The sequence below is a fragment of the Sphaerodactylus townsendi genome, linkage group LG07, assembly GCF_021028975.2.
Source record: "Sphaerodactylus townsendi isolate TG3544 linkage group LG07, MPM_Stown_v2.3, whole genome shotgun sequence".
Classification (NCBI taxonomy): domain Eukaryota; kingdom Metazoa; phylum Chordata; class Lepidosauria; order Squamata; family Sphaerodactylidae; genus Sphaerodactylus; species Sphaerodactylus townsendi.
Genome location: NC_059431.1, coordinates 13333707 through 13353166, shown reverse-complemented (window position 1 = coordinate 13353166; position 19460 = coordinate 13333707). Strand labels below are relative to the sequence as shown.

At 47.2% G+C, this 19460-nt stretch overlaps 1 protein-coding gene across 1 annotated transcript in view; it reads right to left on the bottom strand.

Moving 5' to 3' along the window:
• The window catches only part of MAPK4 (mitogen-activated protein kinase 4), a 101955-nt gene that overhangs the window by 2969 nt on the left and 79526 nt on the right, over positions 1–19460 (bottom strand). The window contains exons 3-5 of the mRNA XM_048502528.1: positions 14379–14523; positions 1677–1832; positions 414–615 (exon numbers count right to left, since the gene is read on the bottom strand). Of these exons, the coding sequence (XP_048358485.1) occupies positions 414–615; positions 1677–1832; positions 14379–14523 (503 nt within the window). The remainder of the gene's footprint in view (positions 1–413; positions 616–1676; positions 1833–14378; positions 14524–19460) is intronic.

Below are 19460 nucleotides of genomic sequence, written 5' to 3'. Positions count from 1 at the left end.
GTCCTGCAGGGCCCGCGCATCTGATGGAAGGGTGTTCCACCAGGTAGGGGCCAGGGCCGTAAAAGCCGTGGCCCGGGTAGAGGCCAGCCGCATCATGGAGGGGCCAGGGACCACCAGTAAATTGGCCTCTGCTGACCACATAACCTGCTTTATATGGTTTACTATTGAGCCTAATTCTGGCTTTGCAGCTCTTGGAGAAGGTCAGAGAGCTGTCATGACCACTTATTCGGTGTGCCCTTCATCTTCTGAGAACTGTTATAGAATTGCGAGCACACTGAGCTGTTATAACGCCCAAAAATGTGCCTGGGGTCCCCCCCCCCAATGAAACATGATGTTCTCGGAAATTAAAACTGTCACACATTTGACATTTTCTGCTCCTACTGAAGTGAGACCACATGCAGTAGATACAATACCTGTCCCAATTGGACATCTGACTTTGGCTGGCTTCCATTAGCAAAATATCATCGATCTCGTCCTCGATCCGGAAAGGGTGCTGGGACACAGGTTCATCCTCGGGACAGTAATACGGACTCATGTAAGGATGCTGGAGGCCCATCTCTGCAGTCAGCCGGTCCATGGGATTGAATGTCAATATCTTCTCCAGAAAATCAATGGCTGCGAGTGGCAGACAAATAATCGGGTCAGCGAGACATGAGCAAGAGCCGTCCGTGTTCCCAGAAGGAAGGACGACACGTTCAATGACATCAGACGTCTGCATCCAGACGACTTAACCTTTAAGCTCTATCTCTATTTAATTATGCAGTATAATAGTCCTCGATTGAACAGCACAAGTCCAATTACGTTTAATGGGAGAGGCATGCCTGATTTGGAATGACAGCAGGCGCGGTAGATGTTAGTTCTCTTCAAAATTAATACAAATAGAATGGGAGAGACAGGAAAGCAAAGACACGTGGGAGGGGCCATGACAAAATATTAGAGCATCTGTTTTGCAGGCAGAAGGTTCAGTTCCCAGTATCTCCAGTTAAAATGACCATGTAGAATATGACGAGAAAGACCTCTACCTGAGACTGCCAGTGAGTAAGAACATAAGAATGTAAGAAGGCCATTGCTTTCACATCCTGCAGGTGAGCTCCCAAAGGCACCTGAAGGCAATTGCTTTCACATCCTGCAGGTGAGCTCCCAAAGGCACCTGGTGGGCCACTGCGAGTAGCAGAACTGGACTAGATGGACTCTGGTCTGATCCAGCTGGCTTGTTCTTATGTTCTTATGTTCTCAAGAAAGAGCCTGCTGGATCAGACCAGAGTCCACCTAGTCCAGCACTCTGCTACTCACAGTGGCCTACCAGATACCTTTGGGAGCTCACATGCAGGATGTGAAAGCAATGGCCTTCTGCTGCTGCTGCTGCTTCCGAGCACCTGGTCTGCTAAGGCATTTGCAATCTCAGATCAGGAAATTGATCTCTTACTTGACAATACTTACCTGATGGACTGATGATTCGATTCAGTATAAGGTAACTTCCTGGAATGTTGATACAGAGGCCATCTTCTGGCCCTTCTCCTCCATTTCTCAAAGGTGAGGAATTGAAGGCAAAGGTGGGGGCTTGCCCATCATAGACAGGTAAATGGCAAGTGGGGCTACCACTGAAAAGGCCACCTCCCCAATCGCCACTGAAGAAGCCAACCCCAGGACCGTACCGGACACAAAACTCCCCATACCTTTGCTGTCAGGAAGCAGCTTCCGTAAAGGCTTTTTCACTTCCCAGGTGCTGTTGACAAACGTGGGCATCACTTTGAGCAGCTCCTCCTTGTCTTCTTCGCGGAAAACTGGAATGGTCTCCAAAATGAGCTGCATTTGTTCCAGCTCGTGGCTTCCTAAACAAGGGAAGGCAATACTGCTCACAGGGACCTCGACCTTGCAAGCCCTCATTCCCACATGCACGCTCATCCCTCGTTGACTGCACAATCATGGAAGGACCAGCAAAAGTTCAAACATCACCTAGAGAGATGTTCTAATATCGTTGAATGGAAGCGGTGCACCAGTCAGCAGCACACATGGAAGAAAGAGAGACTTGCAAAGAAGCAGAGGTTGTTACCATCAAGGTGACAATCTAAAACACCCTGATGTTCACCATGATGACTGCCACGTCAACATCTCATTTTTACATCAAAAGGAACTATTATAAATTGGACTTAATCTCAGGACACAACCGTATCACCTCAATCCCAAGTGTTTTTCAGTGGAATTGGTCTACTGTGCCCCTTTACAGATGTTGCAGATAATACTGTCACACGTGTCAGAAACCTACCAAACTCGCGGCCCTCCAGATGTTCATGAACTACAATTCCCATCAGCCCTTGCCAGTATAGCCAATGCTCATGTTGGGAAGGACTGATGGGAATTGTAGTTCATGAACATCTGGAGGGTCGCGAGTTTGACATCCCTGCAAGTCTAGATATGTGCTGTCGCCATTTTGTGAGAATAGAGAAATGCATCTTTTCTAGCTTCCATGTGTGAAAACACATGCTCTCAAAAATCTGTGTCCAGGCGCACCTCATGCTGGAAAAATATAGGCATTTCTCTGTTCACATAAAAAATGGCAGACACACATATCGGCAGATTCGAGAGTAGTATGCCGTCCCACAGCACGACGTAGAAGGGGCAAATTTGAAATGACTGCAAAGAGCGTCTCTCTATTTGCATATAAGTAGTATGCATGATCTTCCCTGCTGCAGTGGCGTAGGAGGTTAAGAGCTCGTGTCTCTAATCTGGAGGAACCGGGTTTGATTCCCAGCTCTGCCGCCTGAGCTGTGGAGGCCTATCTGGGGAATTCAGATTAGCCTGTGCACTGTGGAGGCTATCGCTGGGGGAGTCAGCTATGTGCACCTTTCTGGGCCTAGGTCACAGCTCTTCTGAGCTCTCTCAGTGACTATGCAGCTAGTCGACAGCTCTTCTGAGCTCTCTCAGCCCCACCTACCTCACAGGGTGTTTGTTGTGAGGAGGGAAGGGCAAGGAGATTGTAAGCCCCTTTGAGTCTCCTACAGGAGAGAAAGGGGGGATATAAATCCAAACACCTCCACCTCCACCTCCACCTCCACCTCCACCTCCTCCTCCTCCTCCTCCTCCTCCTCCTCCTCCTCCTCCTCCTCTTCTTCTTCTTCTTCTTCTTCTTCCCCATTCTGTTCTTACAGAAACTCTGTCGCATAGGTTGAGAGGCAGTGACCAGTCCAAGGTAACCTAGTAAGATTCATAGCAGATTCGAGATTTGAAACCCAGTTTCCCAGAATGTCAGATTATTCTGACCACAACATCACACTGATCCACCTCTGGAACCTGTTACACAAGGTTCCGAAAAAAAGACTGGACCCAGTCTCAAAAGGTTCAGAAAGGGGGAGAAATCTTCTGTGGTGGCATGTCTTTACCCAAAAATACAAATAAAAGTTTGCAGCAATTGCGTTGGCACTCAAAACTGGCTCAGGACTCAGAAATAGACTTTTTAATGGTTATCGGAATCAGAAAGAGGCTTTTTACTGGCTAACAGATACCTAAGGGACAAGGGTAGCGATGGAATTTCCATACACCTGCACGGATAGAAATGGGGCTTGCAAGACCGTTTCCCCACAGTGCCCGCCCCGATTCAGAACTGGTCTCGACTAGAAAGCGCATCTAAGTTTCCAGCATAAAATCATGTAATGTACAAATCATGCATCGGGCTGGTTTACTTATTTCCAAGGGCCACTGGCTAGAGATAGAGAGGTTAGATAGAGGGAGACTGTAACTACCACACCGGGGCTGTTTGTTGCTGGAATCTCATTAATGCTGCCTTAAATAATTAACAAACTCAGATCTGCTTTCGTGATTATTTTAGCAGCTAAAATTACCCGCTTCTAATAGCTACCCAGGAATTAGCTAGAAGTTTCCTGTCTTGGAGCAGGCTGACCTCTCCAAAACACTGAGGTGTAAAATCTAAAAAGCAACAAAGGTTTTGCAAGACTTGATTCTCAGAGGGCTTGGTATCCCTATTCAAAGACAACTTATTTTATTTTACTTTACCCTGCCTTCTGCGGACCAAAACTGGACACTGTGTGATGCCTGTGCAGTGACATTTACAGCCACAAACTGGATAAAACAATTCTGCAGGAAATAAAAATTAAGAACGGAGATGTGGCAGGTGATCGTGCGACCCTTAAGCACAACTGAACTCAAAATGGCGGCTACGGGAAGTAGACATGCTGAGAACTACTTGCAGACTATTGTTGAAGGCTTTCGTGGCCGGATTCAACTGATCGTTGTGGGGTTTCCAGGCTGTGTAGCTGTGGTCTGGTAGATCTTGTTCCTAACGTTTCGCCTGCATCTGCGGCTGCCATCATCAGAGGTGTGTCACAGAGAGAGCTCTACCAGACCAAGGCCACACAGCCCGGAAAACCCACAACAACCAGTGAGAGCAGCAGTGGCGTAGGAGGTTAAGACCTCGTGTATCTAATCTGGAGGAACCGGGTTTGATTCCCAGCTCTGCCGCCTGAGCTGTGGAGGCTGATCTGGGGAATTCAGATTAGCCGGTGCACTCCCACACACGCCAGCTGGGTGACCTTGAGCTAGTCACAGCTTCTCGGAGCTCTCTCAGCCCCACCTACCTCACAGGGTGTTTGTTGTGAGGGGGGAAGGGCAAGGAGATTGTAAGCCCCTTTGAGTCTCCTACAGGAGTGAAAGGGGGGATATAAATCCAAACTCTTCTTCTTCTTCTTCTTTTTCTGCTGTGGGGCAGAATTAATAGCTTACAGACATTAGGGGACAGGAGAAGGGGGGGCAATAGGACTGTCAGGGGAACTAAGTGGGAAATGTAGGAATTGTAACTGGGCAAGGTTGTGACCATTCCAATTTGCACCGAGGCCTTGTGGTAAACCGCAATTCCTAAAGAACCAGCAGGGCATACTGGAAAGAGTGTTAAATTAGGAGTTGGAGAAACCTGCGTTGAAAACCCTTCTTGGTAATGAGAGCAATAAGCAGGATAGGCCAGCTACTGCTGTTAGCATTACCTGCATTACTAGGTGGTTGTTGTAAGGATAAAAGGAAGCCCGTAAGGGCTCACTTGATTGACTGCTTCTCTGTACACGCTTCTTGCATGCAGAAAACTAGCAGGTCATAGAGATGGTTTGGTCAGAGTCCTTCTCCCTGACTTGCTTAGATTTGCCAACTTCAGGTGGGAAAACTGGAGTTTTTAGGGGTGGGACCTGGGGAGGGAAGGAACCTCAGCAGGGCATAATGCCATACGGGGTCTGCAACCTGCGGTTCTCCAGATGTTCATGGACTACAATTTCCATCAGCCCCTGTCAGCAATGCCAATTGGCCATGCTGGTGTAACCCCCATGCTCAGAATGGGTTGACCCAGAAAGGGGTGGAGACCCAAAGCAGGAGGAGGCTGCAGAGCTCATGTAGTTTGGAGGAGACAAGGCTACCAGACTCGGACCTTGATTTGTATAAGCCCTTAACACCTTGTTAAGGTAACTGCAATGTTGTTGGGAACTAGTGGGAAGGTAGTTGTTTATTTTTGCTATGTTGTAAATGTTGGAGTTTATTGTTTCAGGGTTTTTTGTGGTTGAAATGGGTGAGAGTTTTCCTGGAAACCTTCATCATGTTGAATCCTGTTCACCAAGCCCTTGGGAGCCTTCAGGAGCCAACCCACTTGCAGGAAGAAATGGACTTGGCAATATCAGTAAACTGTAAATATAAGGACTTGAAATGAAACCAGAACAGGACCTTGAAGTGTGATGTGAAATGTTGATGTTTAATGTTATATATTAAGAAAGTAAACCATTTTGTTTTTAAAATTTGTTGTTGCAAACTCATTCCAAGTTCTGCCCCACAGAACCCACAGATAGAGGTTACACTGGCAGAGGCTGATGGGATTTGTAGTCCATGAACATCTGGAGAGCCGCAGGTTGCAGACCCCACTAGTTGAAACTCTGGCAACTCCAGATCTGCTGGTTTCCTATGTGGCAGAAAGGTTTATGTTTTTGTGTTTTGGTGGGGTATGGAAGAGTCTTCTATCCATTCAAGTGGAAGGGATGTGTATTGTCGAAGGCTTTCATGGCCGGAATCACTGGGGTGCTGTGTGGTTTCCGGGCTGTATGGCCATGTCCTAGCAACATTCTCTCCTGACGTTTTGCCTGCATCTGTGGCTGGCATCTTCAGAGGATGCCAGCCACAGATGCAGGTGAAACGTCAGGAGAGAATGCTACTAGAACACGGCCATACAGCCCGGAAACCACACAGCACCCCTGGAAGGGATTTACCACCAAGCGTGAACTACATCTTGAGTTCAAATAAAGGAGAAAACATTCAGATCCCAAGAAGAAAGCCACGCCTCTATCCAATTGCTGTTCATGTGAACAGCTGGATTCGAACTCAGGAGCACCTTAAAGGCCCACAATAGTTTCAGGGGATGAGTTCTGGAGAGTCAAAGGTATCTGATGGAGGAAGCGTTAACTCTTGAAAGTTCACGCTCCAAAAATCATGTTGGTGTCTAAGGTGCTGCTGAACTCAAATTTAGCTATTCTCCCCCATCCATTTGATTAAAAACCCCATTCCTTTCAGAAGAACGCTCAATAATTTTCCAAGCCGGCCGTTGCTTTCAACATGCAAAGTCAACGTATCTCCTTCATCCTCCACCCCCTCCAGCATTCTTTCTCTTGTTCACAGCAAGGAGCCAGTGTTGCGTCCGAAGAATCACTTGACCGGGAAATAAAGTGCATTCTCTCCCCCCAGCCCCCAGATTCCCATAACTTACATGGGTGGAGAAACACATCCTCGGCATGACCAAAAAGCATCTCGGTATTTATCTTAAAACATTTGTTCTCAAGTGTCCTAGTTGGGGGTCGATGGGAGAGGTGTTGAAGAATGTGCGGACATGCTGGGTCTCACTCCCCAGGGCCCAAACAAACCTTCCCACCCAAAGTTGAATCAGCTGTGTGTTTTTCCTCCTCTTTTATTCCTTATCTTACTGAGTCTCACAACGACCCCTCCCCTCTCCCACAAACAGCATTAAGATGGCCCATGGCTCATGCTCATGACAGCCTAAGAGCAGGTGGATTCTAATCTGGAGAACCGGGTTTGATTCCCCACTCCTCAACCTTCGGAGCTCTCTCAGCCCCACCTATCTCACAAGCTGTCTGTTGTGGGGAGAGGAAGGGAAAGGAGCTTGTGAGCCACCTTGAGTCTCCTTAGAGGAGGGAAAGGTGGGGTATAATAAATCCAAACTCCTCCTCTTCTTCTTTACATGTAGAATGTCCCAATTTCAGTCTCTGGCAACTCCAGTTACAAGATTTCAGATAAAGGGTTTCTTCAGCTAAAATCACTGAAATGTAGATTGAGGGGTAGGTGCAGTGGTGGGATCCAAAAATTTTAGTAACAGGTTCCCATGGTGGTGAGATTCAAACTGTGGCGTAGCGCCAATGGGGCTGGGCGGGGCACAATGGGGGCGTAGCCAGGCATTCCGGGAGCATGGCATTCCTGGGCGGGGCTGTGGCAAGGACGCAGCCACTGCACCGGTCCTTGGGCGGGAAACGAATGCATGCAGGCGCAGACTGCCACACACGCCGGTGCACCTCCTGCTAGACTGCTTCAAGTTCTGCGTGCTACTGCTGAGCGGAGGGACGTAACTAAGGCAAAAATCACGTGGCAAAATCACCAATTACTAACCCCCTCTCGGCACACACAAATAATTAGTAACCTACTCTCGGGAACCTGTGAGAACCTGCTGGATTCCCACCTCTGGGTAGGTGGGACACAACAACACTCTCTCTCTCTCTCTCTCCCTCCCACTCCCCCTCTCCCCCTCTCTCTCTCTCTCTCTGGTCAACCTGGGTGTCTCCTTCCCTACAACCCAGGGGAGATAAATAAATTATAAATTCTATCACCAGTGATGTTATGTCATTTTACAGCAGCCAAACTCTTCTGCCTCAGGCATTATGATAAACCACAGTGTACACAAACCGCAGTTAATTGTAACAACTGAATGCAGTCGCTACAAACAGAGGCTTGGACAGTGGGAACCAAATCAAGATTTCAAGCTAGGGTTTGTTGGAGGCAGTTTGAACTACCGGTAATTGTGAAATATTGTTTCACAAATTACAATTTGTCAAGTAGTTTTGCCTCCCCCCTCTGTGGCTCCCTAGTAACCAATGGTTAGAATACAAGGAAGAGGTCCTCCCTCCTAAAAGGAGCAGAGGATGGAGGCAACAGACAAACCAGGGCTGATCCAGAACACCAGGATTTGTTGCTTACATCTGGGCTAACCAGAGTTTGTTGAACAAAGCACAGTTTAAGCCAGGAGATGCCACAGTTGCCACTTTTGTGATGCCCGCCAAATGTTTTTAGAAAGTGGGTAGGGCCAAGTGGGGCTTTTGCCCAGCACGGCACAGATTTTAAAAAATATTGCATTGTCAGGAGCTGCCACCACAACAGAGGGATCTTTATGATATGACTGAAGGTAAGCTGTGGCAGCCATTTTGTGGCTGGTTCTCTCTCCAGTGGCTGCCATTTTGAGGCAGCCATTTTGTAGCTGTGCTCACCACACAGTGTCGGATCCTAGTTTCATACATTAACAGCTCTTTTTGCAAAAGAGCTTCAGTTCTTGTTTCACACTTTGTAGTTTGCCAGATTTTGCTTTTTTTAATTTAAAGAAGGTTGTAATTTTGTAATTTGTTTTGAAAATGAGCTTTTAAGAAGCAGGGTCCTTTCATTAATGGTTTCAGTACTGATTAGGACATTGCTCAGGCAGGTGTCATGATGATGCATTTCATCTGTAAGGTGCAAAGAAGGTGCAGGTGGTATTATGGTACGGTTAGGGTTAGGGTTAGGTGTTGGAAGGGCATAATTTGCAAGCTTGCCTTGGGCTTCTTTTTCTGCAGCTATGCCCCTGGGGCTTTGCCATAACAAATATCTTAGTCTTAAAGATACCACAAGTCATTTTTTTGGCTGCAGCAAATTAACACAGCTACCCTCCTGGCATCTGTTCTCATTCTGCAAGTCTTTCAGAGACCGTGTTGCTGGTACCGCTGACGGTTCTGGGCTCCAATTCATTTCCTTGTCTTTCTTCCTCTTTATTGTAATTTTCCTGGGCTGCTAATTTCATCACCCATTGGCTTTAATGCCCTGCTTTTCACTGATTGCCTTCTGATGAAAACCGTGACTAACAAGCCTGATAAATAAAGCAAAGGGGAAACAGTTTCTTTGCACAGTCCATAATTAACTAATGGAACACACTGCTACAGTAATCCAGTAATGGCCGGTAATACAGTAAGATGCAGGCCTGGCTAGACTTTCGTGTTTTGCTTTTTCTTTTAAAGATTGGTCAGTGTTATGAAGGTTAGTCCCAATCAGGGCTATTAGCTAGGAATCGGAATCCACAGAGGTAGCATTCCTTTGGTGGTGGAAAGTGTCACAGGCGACTTATGGTGACCCTGTAGGATTTTCAAGGAAAGAGAGGATCAGAGGTTAGACCTCAGCAGGAATATTGTGTACAGTTCTTAGTTCTTATTTCAAACTTCTTGACAGTAAGGGCTGTTGGAAAGTGGAATGCCCCGCCTTGGAGAGTGGCGGAGTCTCCTTCTTTGGAGGTTTTTAAAGAGAGGCTGGGTGGCCATTTGTCAGGAGTGCTTTGAATGTGAGTTCCTGCATTGAAGGAGGTTGGACTTGATGGCCCTTGGGGGTCCCTTCCAACTCTATGATTCTAGGTGGTTTGCCACTGTGTATCTACCTGGACTTCCTTGGTGGTCTCCTATCCAAGTCCTAAGCAGGGCTGACCCTGCTTAGCTTTCAAGATCGGACAAGATCAAGCTAAGCTAGGCTACCCAGAAAGAAATGTCAAAGGATTTTGAGATGCCATTTCATTTTGTGCCAGGAGGGGCGCCACCTTCAGCTTTGGGCATGAGGGTGGCCTGCTCTGGGTTAGGAAATTAGAGATTTTGAATATTCACCTCTATGCTGGAAGTACGGTAAGGAGATAGGCTCATTTTTCCATACTTGGTGGTCGTGCCAAAAAATACAAAAATTTTGGAGAAAGATACGTAAGAAAACACAGCAAATATTGAAATGAAAATTTGAAATGTTACCAGAAGTTTATCTACTGGGGTTATATAATGATAAAAAACTATTTTGTCATTCAAAATTACTAACTTCTATAGCTTCAATGGCCCGCATTGAAATAGCCACATATTGGAAGACACCACAATTACCTTCTCCAGGACTGGTATGTCAAACTATGGACTTATACGGACCTAGATTTACTGACTGGGAAATTGCAACTCAAGGATACATATAAAGACTGGGCATTACTGAAGGAATTCTTTGGGACTTCTTTTCAAGTATACTAAAGGACTGGAACATGGTTGTATTTTCCGAACTTTTGTAAACTGACTCTTTTTTAAATCTTACCTGTTCTGTTAAAGGAGTGGAAACAATGCAATGAGTTAAATTAATATAAGAAATCAGGCTAGTATGTGACATTCGATTTTGATTTTTGAGATGTGTAATAACGATTGGTTGAAGTTCAAGCTGATTGATGTAGGTAGAGTTAACAGATTAAGACAATTCCCAAGTAGGGGAAAGTATTAAGTAAATCTTTCAACTGCTTTTTTAAAAAAATGCTATTATTCTTTCGTTTGTGTATGATATGGAAAATTTAATAAACATTATTTTTAAAAAAGGAAATTAGAGATTTTGGAAGAGGGCCCTGGGGAAGAAGGGGTTGGGAGGGGAGCTCAGCCTCTGTCGCCAACATCCAAGAGAGGCGTGGATTTCATTTCCCTTGGAGCAAATGGCTGCTCTGGAGAGTGAACTTTATGGTATTATACCCTGCTGAGGCCTTTTCCCCAACCCCTCCTTCTCCTGAATCCCCTCCCCCAAACCTCCAGGAATTTCCCAATCTGGAGTTGGTAACCCTCGGTTGGACACAATACTCCCCACACGCTCAACCCCGCCCCCCTTCCCCCAGCAGCTTGGCTTGGGAAAGAATTGATCCCCAGGCTGGAAAAAGTGACCGCTGCTCTCCCCAGCAAATCAAATCTTCTTGGGCAAAACCAATTTCAGAAGGTCGAGAGTTGGAATCCATTTTTAATGAAGCTTTTTTATTTATTTAGAGAAAGTCTCTGCTCAGCTGCTGACAAGGGTGTTAAAATCCCGCTGTCCTGCAAAACAAATAACGGGCCATCGTGAGAGAAGAGAAGAAAGGGAATAGGGTTGGGTCAGGTCCAAAAAGGAGGGATGTTTATTTGTTAAGCAGCATCAGGGAGTCTGCTCCGTTCCTGAATAAATATTTCTAATAGTTGGGGCGGGGCTCTGCCCACTTCGGCCAGCACGTGAGTGGCTCTCTCACATTTGCCGAAGATTTTTGTTTTAGGTTGTGGAAAACAAGCTGCACAGATAAGAGGGCCAGGAGCCGTTTCGTGGCTTTTTCTCCAAGGAGGATATCCACAAACATTTCTCCCCTGCTCCAGTCAAGCTGATCACATTCTGCATCCTGCCTCTCTTCTTTGCGCTGTTCCTCCCACCTTCTGACTGGGATATAAGGGCTCAGGGATCTCCATTCTGTCTTGTATCTGATGAAGGAAGTTTGGAGCTCCTGACCCTAAAAATGTCTGGCTGTCCTCCAGAGCCGTAGCGGGGGGGGAACTGAGCCTGGGGCACGCATGCGCCCTGTGCAACGCCCCCACCCACCCCAGAACACCCCCGGAACGCCCCTGCACCGGTGCGCACCCGGTGTGTCACGCCCAGAGGTGGGATCCAGCAGGTTCTCACAGGTTCCCAAGAGTAGGTTACTAATTATTTGTGTGTGCCGAGAGGGGGTTACTAATTGGTGATTTTGCCACGTGACTTTTGCTTTAGTTACGCCTCTCCTCTCAGCAGTAGCGTGCAGAACTTGAAGCAGTCTAGCAGGAGGTGCACCGGCGTGCGTGGCAGCCTGCGCCTGCATGCATTCATTTCCCGCCCAGGACTGGCGCAGCGGCTGCGTCCTTGCCACAGCCCCGCCCAGGAATGCCCCGCCCAAGGAATGCCTCCATTGTGCCCCGCCCAGCCCCATTGGCACTACGCCACCGTTTGAATCCCACCACTATGGGAACAGGTTACTAAAATTTTTGTATCCCACCACTGGTCACCCCCCCCCCCCCCCCGGTCCCTTTGTTGCTACGTCACTGTTGTCTTCAATCGGAACCAGAGTTTCTCCATCTCTGCTCCTGGCATGGTGGAACTCTCTGGCCCCTTCCGCACATGCAGAATAATGAACTCTCAATCCACTTTCAATCCACTTTGCAACTGTGCGGAATAGCAAAATCCACTTGCAAGTAATTGTGAAAGCGGATTGAAAGTGCATGATTCTGCATGTGCGGAAGGGGCCTCCGTTGGCTGAGTCCTGAGCCCTGTGGGATTTAGCCCAGTTCTGCAGGGTCACAAAATTGGGCTAGTCTGGGCCAGCCAGGTCAGGCAACCAACACAGAGAGGTAGTTTGCCATTGACTACCTCTGTGTAGCAACTCTTGTCTTTTCTGGTGGTTTCCCATCCAAGTACTAATGAGGGTCAACCCTGCTTAGCTTCCAAGATCTGATGAAGCTGGGCTATCCTGGACCACGAAGGTCAGGGGAGCCCCCTGGTTGTATAGCTGATTAAAAACATAAATATTTTCAATTGAATCAGACAGCACGACTAAACATTGGTGCTACCAGAAATGATTAGAATATTTGTTGTTTTGGACATTATCTAGGGATCTAAGAAAGCAAGAATTTTTATACCTTTAACTAGTGGGCCTGGCCTGTGAAGTGGAAAAGAAAGAAAAGGGGAAGCGAATGGTTCAAACATGTGTCATTGCACAATGCTTGCAAGGGCGGGGAGGGGCAAGGGACCCCTCGTTCCCCTCCCTCTCTCCCATTCCCTTGCATGGCACCCCAGCCCATCCCTCCCTAACGTTCCCCTTCCTCTGCTAGGGTGGGTGGGCCTGTCCCTTTCACTCCCTTCCCTTGCAGGCGAATTACCAAGCTGAAAACACACTGGGAGGCATGAGCTACGTTGTGTTCAAATTTCAGAGCGTTTGGTCCAGCAAACCCCTGGACCCTCCCTCACCTTCCCCTTCCTCCGCTAGGGTGGGTGGGCCAAGTCCAGATGGCGGGGCCCATGCCTTTCACTGCAGATAGCAGCGGTTTTCAAGGAAGTCATGGGTGTTTCCCTTGTATCAGAGGGTGTTGCTTTAACAGCCAGCAGATGGCGCTGTTGAGGAACAGAACGGTGGTTCCAACTGTCACAGGTGTGGCATGTACACAATAACTGGCACAGTTGTGACATGTACACAACAGGAGGTGTGGAAACAGTATGGAAACCTGGCCGCACGCAAATGCGACGTCGTGTGAAAATTTCAAAGCAATCGGTCCAGTAGTTTGGGAGATTACCTGTCAGCAGAAAAGCGCACTGATAGATTTTTATATATATAGATATAGAATGGTTGGCTCTCCCTGTGAAAAACGCAGAGCCAGGACTAGACAAAACTGAGTTTTAGGAAGAATGTTTTCCCCCCATTACCTTTCCATGTCTGAGATCATTACCAAAACCAGAGGGACCAGACACTTAAAAACATTAAAAATATTTGTATGCACGATATTCAGGGTTTCTAGTATTGCCTGCAGGCAGTGGCTTATCTGCCAGAGGGACATGGGGGGGTCAGTTGACTCTGGGCATCACCTATTAGATCATGTGGTGGGTGCCCGGCAGGCCCGCGGCAGGCTCCTGGCCTGGCCCCATCACCACTGGCTAAGGTAAGGAGGGCAGGGGGAGGGGGCGGGCGCCCTGAGCAGGTGCTGCCCCGGGCACCATTTTCCCCCGGTATGCCTCTGCCTGCAGGTATATTTAGATTGTGCACACGGACCCCCTGGACCAAACTTCACAAAACCTGGGTGGTATCAATAAGAGACTCTCCTGATGATACCTGCCAGGTTTGGTGAAGTTTGGTTCAGGGGGTCCAAAGTTATGGACCCTCAAAGTTGTAGCCCCCATCTTCCATTAGCTCCCATTGGAAACAATGGAGGATGGGGGCACCCCCTTTGGGAGTCCATAACTTTGGACCCCCTGAACCAAACCTCACCAAACCTGGGTAATATCATCAGGAGATTCCCCCAAACAATCCCTGAAAGTTTGGTGCTGATAGCCTAAACAGTGTGCCCTCTGCAGGCCAAAAACCGAAAAACACTAAAAATGTTTTAAAAACCCACAAACGGGTGGGCGGAGCTCCGGACATGAATGGGGGGTTTGAACCCGAGAATCCCCCCCTTACCTACATCCTTGTGCACACCCCCTTCTACTGTCATAAACAACTGCAAGCACAATAAAAAAAACCCTTCCACCATTGTTTAAATGTCCGTCATGGGGGAGAGGCTTACCAGCAAAGAGCATTTTTCCTGTTAGCATCTCTGCCAGAATGCACCCAGCTGCCCACATGTCAATGGCTTTGGTGTAGTTGTTAGGCGAGAGGAGCAAACGAGGAGATCGATACCATTTCGTCACCAAGCCTTCCGACAGGTAACCCTGAAAGAATAAAACAGATGTCTCAGTTATGCCCAGATCTGCATAAGGATCTATGGAAACGATAGACTGTTTTCACTGGTATATAGACAATGTTGCTGTATTAGTCTGCTGCTAAAGAATTAGCTCACTAGCTCAAATCACGATATGGAATACGGCTCCCGCCCCATCTCTGCTTCTGGTCTGCTGTCCTTGCAGAACTGCCCGTTCAAAACGCTGAAATGAGAATACAAAGTCAAGAGTTTCCTATTCTATACAACTCCTCTCCATCCAGTCTCCTCTCAGATTTCAAGGCTTCCTGCAATCTCCTTTCAGCTCCATTGAAGGGCTTCCCATGATGCCTGTAAGTTGCCACCTCCATGTTGGAGATTTTGGAGGCAGAGCCTGAGGTAGATGAAGTTTGGGGAAGGTGGATGAAGCCTGAGGTGGATGAAGTTTGGGAAAGGGAGAAACTTCAATGGGGCATAGAGTCCACCTTCTACAAAGGCCATTTTCTCCAGGAGAAATTATCTCAGGCCCTCTCCGCACACACAAGGCGACTCAGGTTCGACTCGTGTCCGCGGAAATCCGTTACCTGAGCTCGACTCCTCCGTTCTCCGCACAGCAGCTGACTCGTGTCTCCGGAGCCAAGTTCAGAGGGCGGGACCACTTCCCTGCGCTGCGTCCCGATTGGTTGCTGAGTTACCTGAGGTCAACTCTGCTGCTACTGGGTTTTTTTAAGGCGCACTTCTTGCCGCCGCCACGAGTCTCCCATTCTGCACATGGGCGAAATACTGCACTGTGATTGGCCAGCTGGCAGAGTCAAGGTGAGGGAGATTCCGCACTCCGCCGGCTTCGGCTTGAGTGCAACCCAAGTTCGCCAGTCGACTTGACTTCCCAGTCGAGCTTGAAAATTTAACGGCGAGAGGGGGGTGAGTCGAGTCAGATACGAGTCCGATGCTACTGCTGTGCGGAGTACCTGGGTCGGACCCAAGTTGATCTAAGGTCGAATCCTACAGTGCAGAAGGGCCCTCAGTTACCTGGAGCTCAATTCATTACAATTTGAGCCTCACCCAGAGGCCTAGGATATTGTAATGTATCAGCATCGTATTCATGTGGATATCATCATCATCATCACATTTTGTTTAATATAATAGCTACCAGTTCTTTAGCTGGTTGTTGTTGGCCTTTCATTACAACTCGAGCCTCTCTCAGAGGCTTAGGCAGTTGTAATGTATCGGCGTAGTATTCGTGCAGATCTCAGCAGAGCTACCTTCTGTATCTGAAAGATATTAATTTTGTCAATTTGAAGATATTTCAAGCGCAGCCCTAGTGTTTTTGGAATGGCGCCCAGGGTGCCGATTACCACTGGGACGACCTCAGCTGGTTTGTGCCATAGTCGGTGAATTTTGATTTTCAAATTGTGGTATCTAGTAACCTTCTCATGTTCTTTTTCAATGACCCTGCCGTCACCAGGAACCGATATGTCAACGTTGGTCACTTTCTTGTCCTCGATCACTGTGATGTCTGGTGTATTACCTGCCAACACTTTGTTGTTGTTGTTGTTATTTAACTTTGTTTAATCTGACAGTCACCAATTCTTTAGCCGGTTGTTGGGCTTTCATTACTAGGCTGACCAGCCGTCCCACTTTTGGTGGGACCGTCACGCCTTTAGACAATTTGTCCCGCGTCTCGCGGGTTCTTCAAATTGTCCCGATTTTTGGGAGGCTGCTGCACTGCCTTCTGGGGCGCAAGGCAGTGCGGCAGCCTCCCATGCGCCCGGCCGCAGGAGCGCATGGCCTTCTGGGGCTTGCCGTTTGCCGCTCTGTCACAGGGCGGCTGAACCGTAAGCCCCAGAAGTCTGCATGCCCTCTGGCGTCAGCTTCCCGGCCCTGATCACAAAGGTGACCATCTGGTCACCTTATTCAGTACCCACCCAGAGGCCTAGGAAGTTGTAAAGTATGGGCATAGTATTCGTGCTAATATGTCAGATTTAGAAGGGCAGCCTTTTGAATCTGACAGATACTGTTGTGTTGTTGTTGTTACTTTCAATTTATTTTGATGTCGTTCCTGTCAACTACTGCTAAAAGCTAACTTCTGTTCCTTGTTGTAAGTCTGCATCAGTCCAACAAGAAGCCTGATGTATAACTGGTTTAATGTCTAGGGTGGTCAGTTCTGGGATTGGGAAATACCTGGAGATTTTGGGGTGGAACCTGAGAAGAATGGGGTTTGGGGAGCCTGTTCCTTGCTCCAGCCCCAAGTCCCATCCCTGATCCTTAATTGGCCCAGTGGGTTTCTGGGCTAAATGGGGCCGCGGGTCTGGTGGATCGATCTGGTTCCTAACGTTTCGCCTGCATCTGTGGCTGGCATCTTCAGAGATGTATCACAGAGGGAAGTCTGTTACACACTGTAAGGAACAAGATCCACCCGACCACGGCCACACAGCCCGGAAAACCCACCAGAACCAGTTGAAATCCGGCCGTGAAAGCCTTCAACAATACACATTGTTCCTTAATTGTTTTCATCAAATCTACTTCAAGACAATAATCCCCTCATAATAGGCCAAGCGAATTGTGGGTGACACCCTGAGTTTAATCAATGCCCCAACTCAAAGCAAAAGGAAACAACTTGTTTGCCTCCCATCTGATAGAGATCCACAACTTACAAGCTTGGTTGCTCAGTACTTCTCACAGATTTTAAAAAAGAAAAAACGTAATGATTAAACCTTAAAAAAATTGAAGTGAAGATCTGTACGCATTATAACAGAATCACTAATCTTGCCTTTTTAAAACTTCAATTTTAATCACAGCTATTACCATTTCAACCCATAAATCTTTCTGACTACACGTATATTCTAATTCTATGCCAATGAAGGTATTTTGTACTAGTCATTGCCCTTGTTGAGTACTAGAAGACTAAGCCATCCCCAGAGCCTCAATTATAAAAAGTATTTTTAAAAGTTTGTAGGGTATAATATTTCTCTAGTTTCTAGATCTGAGGATAGGTTTTTGTCACAATTGCCTACTTCTTTGGGCCTCTTCCAGTTTCTCTTCCTCAGCAAAGCCTTAGAAAGTTGCTCCTGTCTCTAGTCTTTGTAAAGTTCTGATTCTTGCCTAACTGACAACTTTCCCTGCAGTTACAAAAACGGAATGTCGGACATTCAACAGCATTGTTTCCTGAGCTTTTAACACCATGTAACACTTCCAGGTTCAAAAACAGAGACCAGAAGAACGTAAGCGGGTAACTTCAAACAGTTTTTTAAGCCAGCGAGCAACTCTAACAGGTTCATGGCAGGGCTCTAACTACGAACTGTCTACTTTAAACAACAAGTGTCCTTAGGGAAGCCTTTCAAATTCAATTCTTATTTCTATTAATATAGAGGAATACATGGAAATTATAAGTTTTATCACAACACATGGGCATTCCGTGACATCACATCATCTCAGCCAATCAGCATTTGTGCCTCTGTTGCCACAAATGTAATACAAAACAGACCTAATATAATTATGCAGTATCTTTACAGAATGTTGTAGTATTCGAAGTGTTTCATGTGCGTGATCCTTACAACATCCTTGTCAGCCAGGCCAATACTATTACTTCTGTATTGTAGACCGCTGAATCTGCAGCAAACTGGCTTTAACAAAGCAGCTGAGGACGGTTGTTCCTCAACCTCTGCTTCCCTATTTCAGTTTTACCTCCCTCCATTCCTTTTTACCTCCTTCCTTCCTTTTTTCTTTACCTCTCCCACACAAGTGAGGAATGGAAGCTGGTTGCTTAGCAACCTCTCAAATGGCTGCCGAGATCTCACCACATACTCTTGTGAGATCTCAGTAGCGTTCTTGATAAGGTGTAGGAACTGCTCCTATGGTCTTGAGGGGCTTTAAGTCCCTCATTTTTTTAAAAAAAAAAGTAATCTGATCTTTTCTGTAAACCTGGATTTCCCTACAAGATTGTACTTAAACCTCCCTGTCTGTCCCTGGCCCTGTTATATGGCTTTTTCATTCACACACTAAAGCCACAATCATAATTAGATACATAGATGGGAGTAAGCAGACCTTGCAATATTATGAGCATGGACAATTTTGAGCTTTCAATGTTACAACCAGAACTTTGAATTATACCCAGAAGCAATCACTCTATTGCAATTTTTTTAAAGCCCTCGCAAAACAGTCTGGCAGTTTAACAGAGGAACAATGCAAATAAAATGGTGGCTGGTGGAGGAAAATGCACCAGAAACCACCATCTGGACCAACCCAGAACTGGCAACTCTACTATATGCCACACCTACAGAAACCTGATGGCTGCATCTATACTTTTTGGGGGGGGGAGTGGTTTTTGGGTTGCAGGGCAATGTACTTGATGACTTACCAGTTTCCAATCAGCTTTTGGGGTCAATTGGAGTCAATTACTGTAGCGAAGGGCTGGGCCTGAGGAGGCATGAGTTTAAATCTCCTCTCGGCCACAAAATCTCACGGGGTGATTTGGGGCCAGTCTTTCTCTTTCTCCCCTGAACCAAACTCACTTTCTCATGCCAGCTCGCAATATCCTGAAACCGCGATTGGGAAAATCGCAATGCAAAAGAGACAACAGTAATTCCAATCCTTAGCCTAATTAGGACCCCCAGCAGTAAGCGTGTCCGCCTGATAGGAAACTGAGGCCAAGACTTGTTGTCTTGTTTTTTTTCCCCCACTGGGTGCCCGAGTCCATCTGGATTTGACTCCGGGAGTAGTCCAGGCTGGCGGAGGACAGGAAGCATAACGCGGCAAGAAAATCCTGTAAAGATGTTGGGGTGCGGCATACATATAAAGCAGGGATCATGCCAGTGGTGGGATCCGGGTGTGCCTTAGTAACAGGTTCCTCAAAGTGGTAGATTCAAACTGTGGCGTGAAGCCTAATGGTTCGCAAGGGCCAGAACAGGAGGTGGCCGGGTATTCAAAGCGGGCATTCTATGGCTGCTGTGA